General features: G+C 29.1%; 1 protein-coding gene across 1 annotated transcript; it reads right to left on the reverse strand.

Annotated features, from left to right (window-relative positions):
- Window positions 1-9,116: 9,116 nt before the first annotated feature.
- LOC100789631 (glycine-rich cell wall structural protein) lies at window positions 9,117-10,086 on the reverse strand. Its single transcript, XM_003534138.5, has one exon. It carries the CDS (start codon window positions 9,964-9,966, stop codon window positions 9,454-9,456), a length of 513 nt encoding a protein of 170 aa, XP_003534186.1. The 5' UTR covers window positions 9,967-10,086; the 3' UTR covers window positions 9,117-9,453.
- Between the last annotated feature and the right edge of the window lie 10,835 nt (window positions 10,087-20,921).

The following is a 20,921-nucleotide window of genomic DNA, read 5'->3' on the forward strand; positions in this document are numbered from 1 at the left end:
TATTATGTGAGACTGTACAGAATTTGGAGTAAATAATTTATGCATCAGTTTATAGAATTTTTATGCTATAATTTAATTATAAATAATTATTTATGATAGTTTTTTAATTTGATTCATGACTTTTTTTTCTCCTTTGATTACCAAACTAACCTTATAATTTTTATATTAAAAGTCATATTGATAATTACTTTTGATTTATTAATAATTTTTATATTAATAGTGCGTATTAATCTTTAAACTTGAAATTTTTTACATTATCATTTAACAACAAATTTAAATATATATAATAAGTTTATTAGTTTTTATAATAATTATCTTAAAAAATATATTTATTATAATTTTTTATCCTCTAATTTATTATTTAGGTTCAATTTAATTATTTATATTTTTATTTATTTTGGTTTTTTAATTTTTTAAATCGATTCAATTTAATTATGTCATTTAAATTAAATTGATGGTGTTATCAATTAGAAAGTATCATTTCTTATCATCATTGACATATTTTAGACGATAGGATTAAATTGAATTGATTTTAAAAGTTAAATAACTAAATTGAATTGAAAAAAGTTAGAAAATTAAATTCGATATGAAAAATAAATCAGTGAATAAACTAATTTAACCTTTTTTTTTATCCGCAATATAATTTTTTTAACTAGATAGAAATTAAAATCTTAATAGCATAAAGTTGTACAAATATTTTTAGAATTTAATTTAAATATACTGATAGGGTATTTTTTACACCGCCATTCCATAATAAATTATTATTTATGGTAGGATTGGTGATTTTTATAATCAGAACCGCTATTTAGCTTGAAAAAAATATGTCACGTATTGCACGAAATTCAAATCTCAAATAACAATATTTTTTAAAATAAACATTGATTTTTTTACAAGATAAATATTGATTAAAAATAGAATTATAGAAACATATATAAAATTATTTTTAACAGAAATCACCCTTCCTGTCATTATACGAAAAATATTTTCGTACCAAATAATTTTTTTGTTTTTTACAATAATTATTTTAAAAATCATAACTAAATTTATTTGTAATTAATTAAGAGTGGAAAAATCTTTATACTAATTATAATAGATGAAAATTAAACCCACATTATTATTTTTGAATTAATATGATATTAATGCAAAATAATCATTAACGATTTTTATTATTATTTTTTGTTGATAAATTTGACTTGATATTTAGTGAGTTTTATTGTTTCAATAATTATTTTTTTCATCTATCACACTTAAGTACGAGATTTTACTTAAAAAATTTGAATTTAATGTCACTCAACCCGACCATATATTGATAAACCTGTGTTACTATGCCTATCTTTACAATTGAGGAAAAAAATTCCTATTGTTACCGAATATTTATGTAATGCTAAATTATTATTAAGTTTATAACTTATAATTTGATTCCATCAAAAAATAACTTATACCTTTGATATATTCTTTGCAAGGTAAATGCTTATTCATTAATATGCAAGGTAAATAATTATTTAATAGTACTTTTTTGTTTTTTCTTTTATCATTAGAAATCAAAGACAATATTAAAAGAGTTACACTCAAGCACCTGACCTATTCAGTTAACTGAACTAGATTTTTTTGGTGTATTTTTTTTTATCGATTAACTAATTAAAACAATTACAGAATGTAATTATTTTTTATGTAGGGAAAAAAATATGTTGCTGAAATACAATCATTATTATTTGGTTTCCTAATTAAGGAAAGATTTGAGAGGATGATAAAATCATAAATATATCATTATCTCCATTATATAAAATTTGTCTAAATTATAAAATTTATATATAATTTTGATAAACTAGTTTCGAGAGAAGTTGAATGTGTCATTGAAGGGGTTTATTTCAATTGAAATTGACAATTTCGATAACTTCATTAAGGCATGTGGAATTGAAAAGTGCCTAGAAGCAAGATGTTTTTGAAAATCGAAATATTGTTTGAAGTAGTTACAAAGAAGTTACATGAAGACACCAAATAACATTATATCAATGTGTTTAAGATATATCTTTGTATCCATGTCAAAATTATGTAATTCAACCATTAATATTGTAAATCTATAAATAAAATTGTTGACTATTAATTTTGGGTGTTGATATATAATCATTTAATTCCTCAAAATACCAACACACCTACCATCGAAATTGACAAATATTCAAGTGATCATTGTGTATGTATTAAATTATTTATTTTTATGAATTCATGTCTATTTATTTTATTGTATATTTCTAAACCCTTGACTTTTTCCAATTTTCATTTCTTTTCAAAACTTTAGTTTTTTGGTCTCTATTTCTTATTATTATTGAAATTATTTATAAACTAATTACTGAATAAAAACACTTTTATCAAAAGTTATTTTATTTTCTTATAAATTATAATTTTATTATAATTCAAATGGACCTATTTATCGAGATTATAATCGTGATTTATATCAAATATTAAGTAATTCTCTATTAAGCTGAAAACTATAAACTTGTTTGTTTAACCAAAAAGAACATAATGAAAATGGATTATATGTCTCACTTTTAAACATTTATTTGTTTATAGAATCATTTGGTGAAAATTCCTTTATCTTGAAAATATTTCCCTTTTGAAAAATAAATACAATTTTCACGATTAGCACATGTATCAATAAATATATATTTCATTCTAGTATTAATATATTTCATAATCTTAATTAACCACATTGATTATGCCTTGAAACATATTAAAAAAACAATTACTACTGAATTTTAATTATTTGGATTTATTTTGTTAACAATTATTGTATTTAGATATATTATATAAAAAATTATTAAATTTTGCAGAAATTATTTTATATATTTACTTTAATTATACGGTATGAATAATTTTTTCTTTATAAGAAATATTTGTTTTACAATTATAAAATTTATATATTAAATTTTAATCTGTGCAATTCACACAATAAAATACTAATTATAATAATTTTGACGTTAACTTTATTAAAAATAAAAAGAACCATCGTTTTCCTCAACTGTATTATCATACATGATGCACAATACATAACTTTTTTGTTGTGTGTGTGTGGTGTAAGCAAATCCCTTAATAATATCTTTATTCTTATGATCTTTAATTACACAACTCCTAAACTTTATAATTTTGCCGCACCCCTGCATTGCGCGTAAATTTGAAGTTGGAAATGTCCAAATTAATTTCTTCCATTAATGGAATTGTGTGGACAAGTAGAAAACATACTTTTCCGTAAGAAAATTTCTTATTTGTCAAGATCAATACAAAATAAAACACAAAAAGTAACGGACCTTTTTCCCTTAAAATCGTAGAAAATGAACATATCCATTGCACGATCCAATATATGGAATGATGACATAGAAAGTAAGGTTTTGCTGCCATAAACTAGAAACACAGTCTGATCCATAAACATGCATATTAATTAATTCTCCTAGCTTACACCGATGCGCGCAACTAATTGGAAGAAAAAACGGCTTGTTCATAATATAAAAAAGTCCATTTATAAGATAGCGGATCTGCGTTTGCATGAATATATTGTTGTATCTTCATCAATTTAAGACAGTGATTTTTATCCGAAAAAATTTGTTGAAAACTTCAAATTAATTGATGTCCTAGCTAGCTTTATATGTGATATATCTCTATCTATATATTATCGAGAAACTCTCGTGCGCCCATGCAAAACCGGCCTTTGGTGGGGGCACACGCATACACACACAGCCTTTTGTGACTTTGACTCATGGCGGTACCAAAAGGTCAAAATTAAATACAAGTTTGCCTCATATTGTAACTGTATAGCTACTAAGTGGAGTGGAGGCAAAATAGATGTTGAGTACTTGAAGAAGAGGGCTATGGTTGTATTTATAAATGTGGAATAGTGGCATGTTTATTTAATTTAATAGTTAAGTGGTGTCATTCTTTGGAGTTTTCTCAGAATGATTTGAGGAAGAGTTTCACATCATTAAATAATTTAGTGATTTCAAAGATTCAATATTCAACGTGTCTCTTAGGCAGGTGAGTTTGAAGCTCTAGGTGATGTGATTATTGTGGTTGGACAAACAAGTTATTCTTGGGCAAGGTTGTCCATGTGCAATTCAATTCCGTTCTTGAAAAAAATAGAATCAGCAACAAAGGATCGTCGATCGCCTACATCACTTTGTTGTTTCTACACAAAATCTTTCAAGATTGTGACACTAGTTAATGCGATGAACTTTGCTTGGGAGCAGTAAGGTCCGATTTCAATCTTGTAGTGTGATCTTGTCTCGTGTTCTTGGTTATTATGTACATTACTGCTACGAGATCTGAGAGAAGATTCACACTTATTATTTTCATCATCACATTTATATAATATTAATTGTCATAAAATAATATATGAAAATGGAATCCAACTTATTTTTTGAATATTCAATCAAATCTTAAACTAGAAATAGATATATCATATATGCACGTAATTGAAGATAGCTAGTGTTCTCTTCTCTTGTCGAATGCAAAACAAAACATATGATCACGTTAACTTCTAGAGTCTAAACACAATATACAAAATATCTTTGTCTTATTTTATTGCATTTTATTAATTTCATTCTATTTGCGTGCAAACGTCAGCTAATGACATTGGTTAGGGTCGGGTGTTTGTGTCATGTTTAAGATTTGAAGGACAAGCAGTGCTCCACTCAAAATTATTTCGTTGGTCAGAAAATTGTATTATTTTTTTGTCCCACATAAAAGCTAGTCACCAAGGCAGCAAATAATTTTTCTAAAAACCATCAATTAAGACTTAAGAGTGCATATGTAGCCTAATCCTCGATCTGAAAGCAGATCATGATACGCCTATACTTCATTAATTCTTCAACCACTACTCAAAAAGCAAGTATCATTATTTGCAAAGAAAAAAAAAATATCGGGGTTAATTGCTCTTTTGACAAAAAATTCTAAGGGGGCCTTTATGTTTTCTACTTTGGACGGGAACGACACCTTATTCAGCAGTGATTTTCAACTAAGTTCTTCAAAACACACGTATGACCACCAACACCAAAAAAATATCAAAATAGGGGGAAAAAGTGAACGATTACCCACCTTTATAATTATAAACATTTTGACTTGTGTGGGTGTAAGTAGATATATAAAATAAATAAAACAGAAAGTTGGAAACGTTTTGGCAAGTAGAGACATTTTTCTATCAACAATGGCTTTTCCAACTTAAACAGGATGGCCACATGGAAAATGTACAAATAAAAATGTAGCAATGATTGATAATGAACACGAAAAAAGGAAGTAATTAAATATGGATTAAAAGCAGAAATTAAAAGTTGATATGATTAATTAGGGGTGTATTTCTTTTATCTGAAGTGATAAGGGGACATTATTTTTTTAATTTTTTTTGGCTTAAATACGTAATTATTATTAAACTCAATAGACATACCCTTACCTTGTGTTTGAATCAAGAATTTTAAAATTTCAAGAAATTTAAAATGTTTAGAATTTGAATTGTTTTGATTTTAATTTTCTTCATTTTTCAAATGCTTTATTTGGATAAATTAATTCAAATTTCTTTAATTTTTAAATCCTTTGTTTGGATAGGGCAATTCAATTTTCTCCATATGCAAAATTTCAATTTTATATTTTAAATAGATAACATTTTAATATTAAACTTTATAGAAAATGAACACAATCTAATTTTAAAATATTAATTAAAATATATTTTCAATTTTTAATAATTTATAAATATAAAATATTAATAATTTTAACTAGGGTTGTTTTGTCTGACCATAACTAGTGATGCTTTTAAACTCATATCAATTAAGGCTATTTTTCAATCAACATCAAATAGGATTTTTTTTGTCAAAGTATACCAAAAATATTTGTTAGCTGACATCAGTCAGGGCTATTTTTTGGCTAACGTTGGTTGAGTCTATTTTTCAGCCGACGTTGGCTAGATTTTTTTTACCAACGTCGGCTAGGGTTTGTTTGGCCAATATCGGCTAGGATCTTTTTGAACGACATTGACCAAGGCTATTTTTAGCCAACGTCGGCCTAAAAAATCCTAGCAGGTGTTGACAAAAAAATCTACCAAATATCGACTAAAAAATAGCTTGATTGATGCCGACTAATAGAACCTACCCAATGTCGACCCAAAAATATCATTGGTCAACGTTGGCTGAAAAATTCATAGTTGAAGTTGGCTAAAAAATAGCCCTGACAAATATTGGATAAAAAACCCTACCCAACATCGGCTATAAAATAACCTTGGCTGATGTTGGCTAAAAAATAGTTCTGACCGATGTTGATGGAAAAAACTCTAATGGATGTCGACTGTAAGGACCTAGTCGATTGCAACTAAAAATAGTCATGTCCGATGTCGGTCAAAAATATCTAGCTGGTGTTAGCAGAAAAAACCCTAGCCAACATCAACCAAAAAAACTAGCTAATGTGATTAAGAAATAGCTCTGACTTATGTCAGCCAGAAAACCCTAGTCGATGTCAATAAAAAAATCCTAACCGACGTCGGTTAAGAAAATCTAGTTGACATCAGTCAAAACACCCTAGCTAACATCGGCTAAAAAATAACCTTAGCCGATATTGACTAAAAAATAGCTTTGGCTAATGTTGGCTGGAAAAATCTAGCTGATGTCGGTTGAAAAACCCTAACATGTGTTTACTCAAAAGTTAGTTATGACTGATGTGAGTAGAAAAAATCTAGCCAATGTTGGTCAAAAAAATCATTGGTCAACATCAACTGAAAAAACCTAGATGACAACGGCAAAAAAAATCTTTGGTCGACATTAGCAAAAATTTCCTATGACAGAAAATAACCCTAACCAACATCATCTAAAAAAAATCTTAGCCAATATCAACAAAAAATAGCTTTGGTTGACATCATACAAAAAAAATTTGACAGAAAAAACTTCGGCCAATGTAAGTGAAAAACAACTTATGTTGATATCGACCGTAAAAATTTTAGTTATCCGTAGTTGTGAGTGTTGAGCAAGAAAGAGTCGTGAACAAGAACGTGAGTTAGAATGAACATCTCCAAAAAAAGAATTTCAAATTCTATATTTTTTGAGAGAATTTAAAATTCTACTGTTTTAGTCAATCAAAATGATTCATAAAAATACCAAAAATTAAATCTTCTTTCAAATATTCTATCCAAACAAGCTATTTTATCACGAATCATCTTAAATTCCTTAAAAAAATAATTCCCCTTTGTTATTTTTTTATACTTATATCATTTGTTATTAAGTAATTGTTTATTAATTTTATACTTTTATATATATACTCAATAGACATGCCCTTAAAGTTTAAAATAATTTTTGATTAATTTACCGTGTAAAAACTTTTGTATTGACTACTTACCGGGCACTATCAACTACTAATAAATTAACAAAAAGAAAGTTAGAAAAGCATGGCACCGAGGGAAAAAAACGCCTATTGTACGTATCCATTAATTCAACCTCTGAGAGTGGAGATTGACAACAATTTGCACCAAGCTTGACCCCAAAAATAATTCCTTTCTACGAGATTATGAGTGATCCGTACCAGAAAGCCATGCGTAATTTTCTTATTCTCAATGGCCACTTTTGACCGTGTTACGGTTTAATGCACCCCGGCCAGCTCCGTTTACTTATGCAAACAAACAATAATACAGTTCAATGAAACGCGTTTATTTCAATATTCATTCACTTAAAACTCAAGCTTGTACTCAATGAGGTTGTGGATTTATCTAAAAAAAATTAAAAGGAGCTTCTCATTTTTAAACTAGCTAGATATTTCGAAAAAGCTATTGTGACTCAGGTAATTGTGGTTTCTTTGAATTATATGTTGGGTACGTAGTTTGGGCTTTTGTCAAAAGTAGGTTATGAAATCTCGGTCTTCTCAGTAAGATCCTTTTATTCTTTCTTACCCAAGTTCTCGTTAAGATTCAAATTACTTCTTTGATAATACTATTGGGGATCTTTCTGAAGTCTTGGAAATGTATAACACCTCTTACGGTATTTGTTAGTGACTGTTGTTGGATAAATTACCAAATTAACTGGATGTGTAAAATATCTGAACTGAATCAAACTGTTTCAAAATCAAAATGAGCATAATCAGATAAACCAACCGTTTTGAGAAAAATTGAACCATAAAGCAGTGTAAAAAGGAAATTTAGACCGAACCAAAAAGAAATCCGATTCATTTTGAGAAAAAAAAAAAAAACCAAACTGATTACAAACTATTTTATGAAAATGGTTTGATTTCAACTGAACCATAAAACGGTTCAGTTCGGTATTTTTGAGAAATTCAAAACATACATAGGCGTGAAAAAGAAAATAAAAAAACTGAATCAAACCGGATCAAATAAAAAAAATCTGATATGAAATAACATAATTAAATTTGATCAGAACCGTTCTTTTGAGTTTTTTACAATTGATGGATTCAATCATATTCCATTCCCGAGTCTGGTTCAGAGCTAAGGTTCATAATTCAAGTGTCTTGTCATTGGACTGGTGCAATAACCCTCTGATAGTTCTGCGGATTGGATTAAAATTATTTTGAGATGAAAAGTTAATATTTGTAGTGACTGACTGACTGTTATGTTGTCTTGTGCAAACTGCAAAGTGCTCTGTTATTCTATACATTCTGTTTGCTTTTAGCATTTTATTACTATTTTTATAAGGGTGAAACATTATTATATTTAACTTAGCTAGGTTCTTTTTTTTATGTTTAAACTAATATATTCATGAAGCCCATACAAAACCCACGTGACCCAAGCGGTGATCATGCACATGCAGTTGTAATTTAGTTAGCTTTTAATTTGTTGCAGTTGGCATGTTAGAATTAGTTGCACCTCTTGTACCTAGCCATCGTCTTATCCATCTGATCCGCAATGTATATACATTCAAAGTAGTAACAGCACTTGTGTATTTTAATTGAAGTCAGAGTAATACTAACCTTCATTCTCAGCCATATCTCTTATTTGTGAAAAAACTAGATCACGTGGAGTAAATTAACTAGCTAGATACATACGCTCAAATTACATAATTTGGATTATCTCATGAAGGTTTATAAATATAGTTCAAGTCTCTTGATATATGTTTTAAAAAACTTTAACCGCAACCCAAGCATCCTAATTATACAAGCAGAGACATATATTCTCATATATTTAGTAACAATAATTCACTCGAATTACAAGTCGTAAGATATGGCATATATATAACACATACAATATTGTAGAATGACATGGGTAATTTTTGGGATCTTCTGCATCAAATGAAATTGAGCTAGCATACACGTAGCTACGTACATACGTGAACTTATTTGTGGTACAGAACATATTAGCTAGAAAAAGGAAACAAATTTAACAATAGCAAACCATAACTGTAAAAATGAAACACTAATGATTACTATGATCATCACAAATCTGGAATTATTGAACGTACGTAATTAACTCCTTAGTTGATTGATTTTTCAAGGCTTTTTGGCTTCAACATGCTTGAAACCACCAATGACACCACCAACACCACCTATAGCACCTACACCACCACCAATGCCTTTGTAAATGCCTCCTCCAATTCCAATTCCTTTGTAAATGCCTCCTCCAATTCCTATTCCTTTGTAAATGCCTCCACCAATTCCACCACCTAGACCACTTCCTCCTCCATAACCACCACCAAGACCACTACCACCTCCAAGTCCTCCAACTCCACCACCTCCTGCTCCTCCTCCATATCCACCACCTAAACCACTATCACCACCAGCTCCTCCTCCATAGCCACCTCCTAAACCACCACCACCTCCACCAGCACCGCCAATGCCGCCAATGCCACCAACACCACCAATGGACCCTCCATCTAAGCACGATTCTGGCTTCTTCACCTCTTCCTTTGATTTTTTCTCCAAGTTCCTTGCATCAACATATTGGGACATTCCCAGCACCAAACATACTCCCAAAACAACTACTGAAATGAACTTTCTCTCCATCACTGATCTTATTCTAATCTTTAAGACTTTAACTACTACTGTGTGTATATATGTGGCTATAGTAATTGTATACACACCTCACTAGGACTTTCTCCCTCTGTTCTTTTGCACCTTATATGCATGCATTTATATAGTTCTCGCTTGCATGCGAATAAATGATAATCTTTATTTCAAAATGCAAAAGACGAAAAGTATTTAATGTGCAGTTGGAGGGTTAGGAGAGAGATGTTTATTGCAACCTCACAAGTTACCTTCCCTCACAGTAATAGTCCAGCTCTACTACATGCCAGTAACGTGACGTTTCCATTCGCATTCATGATTGGCCATTGCATGCCCACACTTGTATTTTGTCTCCATCGAGAATTTGTTTTTGTAACTTATTCTATACTCTATCACACTTTTTTTTTGTTAATTAAAATTACGAAATCATATTTAAATTTTAGGCAAATTATCCTTGGAGATTTCATGAGTGTCTACACCTTGAAAAATAGCAAGTATATAGAGGTATCAAAATGAGTTGTTTTACTCAACAGGTCAAGGTGTAAAAAGCAGGTCGAACAGAGATCAAGCTAAATTCTTTATGGACTACATATTCAATGGCTCGATGGACTGAGCCAAATTGCCACACTTTATTTTTTTGTCCAATTAGATTAGTAATTTTTGTGCTTATACTTCATGCATGTGCCCGGCTTTATCTGTCTACCTCATTCGTTCGAGCCAAATTGGTCTGGTTCTTTTAGGCCTAACTTGTTAGTGCTTGATCTAGAACCTAGGTTAAGGAAACAATTTATTTAAAAATAAAAAATTAGTGATTATTATCATGAAAGGAAGAAGATATTAAGAGCGTAGATTCAAATATATGAAATTAAGAGGAAACAAGTTATACACATTTAAGATATTTATATGTAAATTTTGATTGAACAAATTTTTCCAACTCTAATAAGAAGAGATGGGATAAAAATGATTGACATGATAATTAGTGATGGTCCAACTATCTTTATCTTAACTAGGATTTATTAAATAAAACGTGAGAATCTTGTGATTTAATGATTTCATATAGGTTGTTTTGGTCTAGATATTATTGGCATTTTTCACATGTAACAATTATGATTGAGCTGAATATCATTGTGGGTTATAATTTTTTATTTGAATATTCAACAAAGTTACATATTTAAAACTCTATCCCCTAATGTTGGAACACTCAGATCAGTGATAATTTCAAACAAATTCTAAGAAATATCAAAGAATTTACTTAAAAACGAAACATGAAAGAGGGAACAAAGTTCTTGTTCGTTATGCAGTCATAAATTCCATAGTAAAGTACCTCTGGCAGTCTGGCAAGCGGTCCATCACTTGATTTGCATGAGATACACCAGAATTCAGAAAGAGTGAGCATATTGGCATAATATTGGGTAATGCTATTATAGAATATTGGAATTATTTTGTTGGGGTGGTGTCACACTGGCACCCATTTATTGGTGGTAGATGGTGATGGGGTAATGAATATGGACCATGTGGATTAATTCTTAGATATTTGGCTAGTAAAACAAGAGTATATGTACAATTTAATTAATCACTTTAATAGCAGTCTTAATTTGAGTACATACTCACTGGAAGAAGCATAATTAATTGAGTTAGAGGCAGGCTTCTCGCAACTAATTTAAAACAAGCTATAAATGTAATAGCAGGACCAGTCTGTATCATCTGCTTGGACAGTTATGCTGTGTGGCTACAGTGTCGCGTGCATATCTGTTAGTGCGAAACTTCAAGTTGAAGATAAAACAGAAAAGGAAACAAAATCTGGATACAAATAATTTATATTCATTCACGTATATACACTGTTACCTACTGTGTCGGCTCACTGTTAGAAATGATATTAAAACCTCATTCTCACCGTGTTGTTATAAAAAAAAAATATACACACTTTGTTCTTTTCTGATAGAATACACACATTACACACAACGGTTCTTCTGCTTTGAGAACAAATATCAATCTTTTTTATTATATTCGAATTCCACAAGTTCGAAATTTATTTGCTTAGAAAAAAAATCAAATCATAGAATTATGAGCTTCTGTTCCGTAACTTACAAATCAGTTACCTAATTGTTTTGACCACGTAAACTTTTTATTCTTATATGTGTCAGTTTATGTTTACTTTATTATTGCTCTATGTTTATAGTTTTGGTCATGTTCTCTCTTTTATAGTGGGTAGGTAGTGTTTGGTTTGCATGCATATTTCAAGTTACCTTACTATTTTGGCCAAAGGTAAACTAAAGAATTTCGAAAGGGAACGTAGTATCTTAAAACATACCATGATAATTAAATACTCTTAGGTTTTGTTGTGTTTGTAGCTAGGTAGAGTAGAGAAGGTTTTATTTCTTCTTTTCCTTTTAAAACTAAGAAATAGTGTGGCAGAGAGTGAACATATTCGTTTCGCAATGGTTTTGATAATTCTAGTTTATTCAGGTAATTAAGTTAAATGAGCTTAAGTGTCCTAGCACATTAATTTGGCTCAACACACTTCTCAACTCTTTCGAAAAAAATATATATTTTAGTTTTGAATGGGCAAATATTAGTGTTTTGATTCGTTCACCATGTTTTAACAAATGTTGAAAACTTTAGGAGTTAAAATTGTAATTAATTTTGCCTTTTACGTAAGTAACCTTCGTTTTTCTTTTTCTTTTTTAAAAATGATTTTTAATGCGAAGAGTTTCATGTGGTCCTCTGTCTCTCTTGTTAACAAACACATGCAATGGCATGAACCAATGATATGACATGATCGTCGTTAAATGGCATTGTAGGGTAGGGAAAAGGAGGAAAAATAGTTTGTTCTCTTATTCTTAAGGAAAATGATATAGGTATTATGAGAAATTCAGAAAAATTTCTTTGTAGAAACAAAAATAATTTATAATATTTTTATAAAAAAAATATCACAAATTTTTTACTAAATACATAATATTATGAAAAAAGAATAATTTAAAATATTTAAGTTTATATAAATTGCAATTGTCTTTTATAATTTTCATTGAAAATATTCTATGATTATTTCATTGTTAATATATATATATATATATATATATATATATATATATATATATATATATAAAACCAAACAATTATTCGATCATTTATTTTCTCTCATGTGATTGTGTATTTTATTTTTTACAAAATTAATTTTTAAGAGACATCTAAAGTGACAGATTCTCTTAATTTCTTGTTTGAAAATTGAAATAAAATCACTCTAATGAAAAGTGTATTGTAAGTTACTAAATGAACTTATATGCTCAATTGGATGTGTATAAGAGGAGTTCGAGCGTTAAAAATTGTGTTATTATTTTTTTTCTCTAACTTTTTAGTTTCATTTTAGTCCTTTATTTTTAAAAGATTCAATTTGATCCCTTAATTTATATATTAGGTTCAACTTAATCCCTTTATTTTTAAAATTTCTAATTAGGTATTTATTTTTTAAAATGAATTTAATTTAGTCTCATTTTTTTTAGAATACTCAAAAATGAAAGATGATAGAAGAAAAATGAAATTAAATTGAACTTAAAAAATAAAGAAACTAATTGAACCTTTTAAAATCAAATGAAATAAATTAAACCTAAAAAATAAATTGGAGGATCAAAATAATAATTAAATCTAAAAATTAAAATAATAAAATTAAAATTAATATCAATTAAATTTTCTCTTTTTTATTTTTTTATAAAAATTATCTTATAAAGAGGATATCTATTTTTTATAGGAATAATTTTTCATATATATATATATATATATATATATATATATTAAGTAAAAAAAATAGTGGGAGCAATTTCCCCACAAGCTATAACAATCCGTCCCTGTATAGGTAGACACGTGAAGTCTTCTTGACACTTATGCTCAGAGAAATATGGTGAATAAAATAAATAAATAAATAAAAATAGATAAGAAATATAGTAGGAATAAAGAGTGTTTGATTGAAGATATGAGAAAAGAGATAAAAAGATAAGTAAAAATAAATAAAAAATAATACAATGAATCTAAATATTTTACAATTAATTCTACTCTAAATCTTTTCCACCAAACAAACAAAATATATTATATCTATTACTCCTCTTTTTTCAATTTTTTCTCCACCAAACAAAACATTTTTTTTTAGAGAAACAAAACATTTAAAAAGATAAACAAAGACAAGGAAATTTAAGAAATAAGTAATAATAAAGCAATAAATAATATGATGTGATCAGATGAAATATCTGGATAAAAAAATATAATAACAATTCAAATCTCAAAGTAAATAAAACGAGTGAACATTTAAGCGGAGTTTTTTTTTAGAGATTTATTATCTTTAAATCTTTAAAATATTATTTATATTTAAAAATATAATCAATTTGTTTTGATTTATTTTAGGATTTTTTTTAAGATTAGAATAATAATAGTGTTTCAATTTTGTATTACAATTTGTTTTTATATATAAAGTCAAGAAATAAAAAAGCTTAAGGTGTTTTATCTAAGATTTTGTGGATGTATAAAATGTTATCAAACTCATTAGAGTTTCATAAATTCGACTTGTGAATTCAACTCGTAAATTGATAAAAGTGTATTTCATATAAAAATAATAACAAATTATTTATAAATATCATATTGATTAAACATTTCAATAATATAATAAAATAAAATAATAAATCATAAATTTTATAATACTTAAACAATCAAGTCTAGTAATGTATCACTATTAGATAATAGATGTTAGTGGTAGATAATTTCCATTAAAGATTTGATGTTATTAAAGGTGGGAATTTTTTTATTTAAAAACAACATACTAATTTTGTTGATGTGCTGATTGGTAAACTTGATAGTTAAAGGTTTATGAAGTTCGTATAGAATTTATAAAAAAAAAATTACATATGAGTCAATTTATAGGTAAGTAAACTCATAAAATTATAAAAATTAATAAATTATCTCCAGAGTTTAATAAATATGGGTAATTAAGAATTTTCCCAACAATTAATGAAGTATTTAAAGAATTCTTAAACATCCTCTGCACGCAGTCTACACTGCAACCCGATTCCACACAGGAGCCCCAATTCATCAGAAGTATCACCCACCATGCAAAGTTTCGAACCATCACAAACTCCAAATAGTACACATGCATGACGCAACGCATCTCCACAATGCTATATGTCACATCATTTCAAATCATAATGGAGAAGAGATCAAAAGGAATTCAGGAAGAATACCAATAATGGACAGGAAGAAGAGACGACATTATGTTGATTAGTTTGAGGGTTATTTGGGTATTTTTTGACAATAGATTTAACTATTTTTTTGGTAGATTCTGTTATCTTATATTCCTCTTTAGATTTTTTATATATATTTTTAATAATAAATTTTATTTTGAGATCTTAAATTATTTTTTATAAATTTTACTCGAGATTCATTTTCTAATATTTATTTATAAATTATTTTAAAACAATAAAAAATAATTAATTATATATTTGTGTTTAATTTCAAAAAAATTATAAGGAAAATATAAAATTTATTAATAATTAAAATATTTATCTATCATTATAATTTAAACTTATGATAATACATAAAATTGATAAAAAAAAATACAAACATCAATATTAAGCAACAAAAATTAAATTTTATCATTATTGTGATAGAAACGTTTCCCAACTATACTTTATCTAATTTGTTTGAAGTTGTTGATGAACTCCTCTTGTATGCATATAACATCTTGTTTGTAGGTATGCAATAAAGTCAGGATGAGTACCACGAGATACGACAATGTTTGAAATCCCTTCGTTAATATGATCGTAATTAACATCAACATTACTATTGTATGTATTTTGTTCGTCTTCAACAATCATGTTATACAATATAATGCATGTCAAGATTATGTTCTTCATGATATCCATGTGCCAATAATGCGATGGACTACGTATAATTGCGAAACAAGATTTGAGCACACCAAATGCTCTCTCCACATCCTTTATTGTCACTTGACATTTTGTAAATAACTTTCTTTTCTCTATATGTGGCATCAAGATGGTCTTTACTAATGTAGCCCAATCAGAATAAATGTCATTTGTAAGATAGTGCCCCATATTGTGTGTGGTTCCATTATTTCTAAATTGTATTGGAGGAGCTCAACCTCGAATAACATCATTAAACATAGGAGATTGATTTAACACATTTATGTCATTGTTTGAACCTGCAACTCCAAAATAGGCATGCTAAATCCACAAGTCTTGTGACGTAATGACCTCAAGTATTATTATGGGTTTACGATGATCACCTATACGATATTGCCCTTGGCATGCAACCGGATAATTTTTCCATTCCCACTACATCCAATCAATAGAACTCAACATACCGGAAACCTATGTTGCCTCTCCAATTTGTAGTAGGCGATTAATGTTGTTGTTGTTAGGCCTTCTTAGATACTCATCTCTAAATATCTTGTTCACACCCTTCACAAAAGTTGTTGAGCATTTAATTGTAGTGCTTTCGCCGATTCTGACATACTCATCCACACTATCGTCAGGTGATCTGTATGCCAATATACAAATTGCAGCAGTGCACTTTGCAAAGGTGAAAGACCCTTTCTACCAGATGCATCAGATCTCATTTGGAAATATGGATAACAGTCACTCAAATCGTCTACAATTCGAAGAAACAACTATTTTTGTATTTAGAACCTCTGTTGAAATCGACTCTCTATGTATATACAATTTTCATAGAAGTAGTCATTCATCAAACAACCATGTTCATCTTCACGATTTCAATTTATGTTTCTTCTTGTTCGTGTGGGCCGACTGATACTATTTGCTTCTTGTTGTAGCTGACATAAATATCTTATGATTTCTTCATCGGTGTTCTCTTCAAGTGCTTCATCTACAATTTGTTGTCAAACTCTATTGAAGTAGAGTTTCGAGCCATTTTATGACTGAGTGGAAGTAGAAAAAAGACAACAATTTTGAAGAAGAAGGTGGGTGCATGAATGAAACGAAACTAAACAATTAAATAGTATTGTCCAACAACTAGTTTTTTTAACGACTAGTTTTTATAAGAACTAGTTCAAATAACAACTAGTTTTTTTAACGACTAGTTTTTATGATACCTTAAAATTAGCAAATAACTTATGTAATTAAAAATAAACTTCATCATTCATCTAATAGAAAATGTGTTACAACATAATCACTAACAACTTAACACTTGAAAAACAAACTACTAAACTAATAAAAAAAACTAATTAAAAACAAACTTAAACAAGCAACTAATTAACGGTAACTTAAGACATAAATAGTAACTACTAAACTTCTTTGAAATATATTTACAAGTGATTTCATGTTTTTTGCGTTGATCTTCAATCATGTTAGACGTGTCATTCATAAGAATATCATACATCTTCAAGACATTATTGAACTCCACACTTCCTCTGCTATTTGTTTTTGACAACATTTCTTTTTCAAAGCCAACAAGTCCACAACCGGTGTAGAAGAAGATGCTTCTTTCCCTTTGACCTTCCTTTTGGTCACCTTTTGTACCATTGGGCGAGGCAATGGTGTAGAAGTGTCACTTTTAGAAAGTTAAATTGGTGTCTCCGGATTAGATGACAATGAGTAATTCTAATTTTCATTTATCTTTGTTCTTTTTGAAGAAACTTTTTTGCATTGTTCTAACCATCTAGGCTGATCTTTTAATAGTCACCATACATGCTCCAATGTGAAATCCTTTTTTTCGTTGTCATTCCAAATAACATATTCATTAACCATCACATCATTCTCTGTGTAGCTGTTTTTCTTCAAAGCAACAATTTGCTTGTAACAATCATTGATTTTTGAATGACATAGTGAATTTTGTATCATTGAAATTACAATTGATTGGTGGATCTCTCACTTAGATTGTCATGATATGTTGTAATTTTCTACGATCTTTTTCTAAAAAACCTCTAATTTTTTACCATCACCGATGATTGAATCGAGTGAGACATTAAGCCGTGAACTAACGAGAAGTTTATCTTCTTCAATTGAAAAGAATATTCGTGTGTCCTTTTTCTTCCTTGTAAAACTCCCTCCTCATTCCTATACAATAATATCTTCTAACTCAATTTGAGTAGGAAATTGTGTATCAACTTCCTCATTTGAAGGAGTTTGTGCATTTCTACAATTATTGGGAGGCTTATGGAACACGTTGAAGGTGTTTTGTGGCATCAAAGGAAAGGTTTGAGAACTTTGAGAATTTTTGGTAGAAGGGGGGTTGGTTATAAATTGCTGGTGGTGGTGGTGGTGGTAATGACAAATATGGAATGAAATGAGAAAGAATTTGAGAATTTTCACTCATTGGTAGAGGTGGTAGTGGCATGTATGGAAACAACGGAGAAGGATGTAGCAGATTTTCATTCAAAGGAGGTGATAATTGCATGTATGAAAACAACAGAGTAAAATGTTAAGGATTTTCATTCGAAGGAGATAGTTGATAATTTTGCAACAAATTCATATAAGCTTGTCAATTAAATTTATTTGGATCCATATGGCAAGGAACAAATAAAGCAAGATTTAAAATTGAAATTGGAGAATTTGAGAATGGCAATGGGAATAAGAATGAGAATGTGAAAATTGTGCGAAAAAAATCCTACAATCACCAATTTATAGGACCTAATTTTTACAAAATTTCATTGTAAAAAAATTAGAAAAAAATGCAACATGAACAACTTACATCAATGTTAAAAAATTTTGATGCAGTATAGTAACAATCATGTCGAGCTATAGTAACGGTCACACTGAGCTACAATAACGGTCGCAAAAATTGACCGCTACAATAGCGTCCAAAAAAATTTTAGAAAGCTACAATAACAGTAAATAACGAGCAAAAAAAATGCTACTTTTTCTTCTTTATTCCCCCTCTTTCCTTCCCCACCCATCCCCGTCTACCCCTTCAAATTCTTCTTTCTTCTTTTCTCTCTTCGCCCCCACCTCCTCTGCTCCCTCTCTTCTCCCCCCTTCGCTACACCCCCTTCTTCTTCCTTTTTTTCTTCTTTTCTTCCCCCACCTTCCCCTTCTGCTCTACCCCTCTCATCTTCCCCTACCCACCCCTTCCTTGCCAAACTCTCGTGATGCTCTGATTTGGGTGCCATGGTCATGCGAGCCTCCGATCTGGCCATGGGGCTATCGTCAACCACTTTGTGTCCATCGTTGTGTCTCTCCACAAGGTTATTGTAATTATTTTATTGTTATGTATTTTTTGGTAAAATTATATTGTTATGTATTTTGTTCTAGATGTGTACTGTTGTTATTGTTGTTGATATCTTCCTCTTCTTCCTTTCTTCTTTTTCTTTTTTGGTTGATTTGTTTCTTCCCTTGTTCCCATAAGAATCAGTTAGGGAGAGAGACAATAAAAATTGATTTTTTGAAAAAAATGTGTAGATCTTTAGGGTTCTTTTACAAGAACCAAACCTCTAGCATGGAGATCATGAGGAAGTCTCTAGTAGCTGGATCTTGAAACCACAAATCTTCAACTTTAGATCTCTCTCCAAGATTATCTATTGGAGATGACCTTAGTGTTGCATTTTCATGTTTGATGGGTTGACAAAATTGCAGCAAAATTCATATTGATTGACAACTTCTTACTTAAAGGATTAAGTTAACAAAAATAATTGTATATATATGAATTTAATAGTGTACTCTTACAAAATTCCCAACTCTCATTTCAATTTAGCACATTAAAAGGTTGTTGTTATATTCATTTTCCTTTTTTGCTAATTACATTCTTTTTTCCTTTTTTAATCAAATTAATTAGATAACCTTTAATTTTTAATTCTTCTTCTCTCACTCACTCATTTCGTCTTTCATATCAACAACACATCTTCTCCCTCTCTTGTATCACACTTTCTCCTCTATTTTACTCCCTTCATTTTCGTTTGATCTCTTGGTCCGGTCTTCCTTTATTCCTCTCTTGCTCTAGCATTCAGATTTTTATCCTCCAAACTCCAATGTAGTATAGCATGCATACGCTTTCAACTACTTTTCTTTCATGTTTTTTTGTCCTCACGCAACACCATTAATGTCTCTTATTTTATATACGCAATAATGTATGATTAAATCTCAAATTTGTCCAAATTATTGTAGCAAAGTACCTCTTAAAGTCGTCAAAATTGAAGGACCAATATCAACTATATGCTCTCTTCACTTCCATTGCTTCATTGTTGTACCAAATTTTCTTTATAGGAATTTTAATGATCATAGTGTTTCACTTGAATTTTCCATATGTTTTTCAAAACATTTTGTAAAGTACTTTCCAAAACTCAAAAATAATATTTCAAAAAATGCTTTCTAAAATACAATTTTATTTTTAACATTTCAGAAAATACTTTATAGGATGTTAAAAACAAAATATTGTTCCCAAAACTACATTCTAAAATAATGTTTATGCATCAAGGTTATGAGTATAAAGGATATATATGATATTCCTTGTGTTTCTATTAATAAGACTTAAGTTTGAAATGATGTTTATTATTTTTTATAATATTCCATGTATTAATTATTTTTAGATTAGAATACCCCTCATTAAGAGAAGAAAGAAAATGTATTGACAAACCTTTTCATAAATTTGTGTCTGCCTTTATGCAATTAGATACAAAATTAGCCATTTTTGAAACTGGAATAAAAGAAATAGATCTTTTAGCTCCTTATCGTCGGGAGGAAAAATAAGACTTTTCGGTGGAGTTGGAGTGGGTAAAATGGTATTAATTATGGAATTGATCAATAATATTGCCAAAGCTCATGAAGGTGTATTTGTATTTTGCGGAGTAGGTGAACATACTCGTGAGGAAAATGATCTTTATATGAAAATGAAAGAATCTTGAGTAATTAATCAACAAAATATTGCATAATAAAAAATAGCTCTTGTATATAGTTAAATGAATGAACTGCTCGGGCGATTAGAAAAGAAAGATGTATTAATGACAA

The sequence above is a fragment of the Glycine max genome, chromosome 9 (genome assembly GCF_000004515.6).
Source record: "Glycine max cultivar Williams 82 chromosome 9, Glycine_max_v4.0, whole genome shotgun sequence".
In the NCBI taxonomy this organism is placed as follows: domain Eukaryota; kingdom Viridiplantae; phylum Streptophyta; class Magnoliopsida; order Fabales; family Fabaceae; genus Glycine; species Glycine max.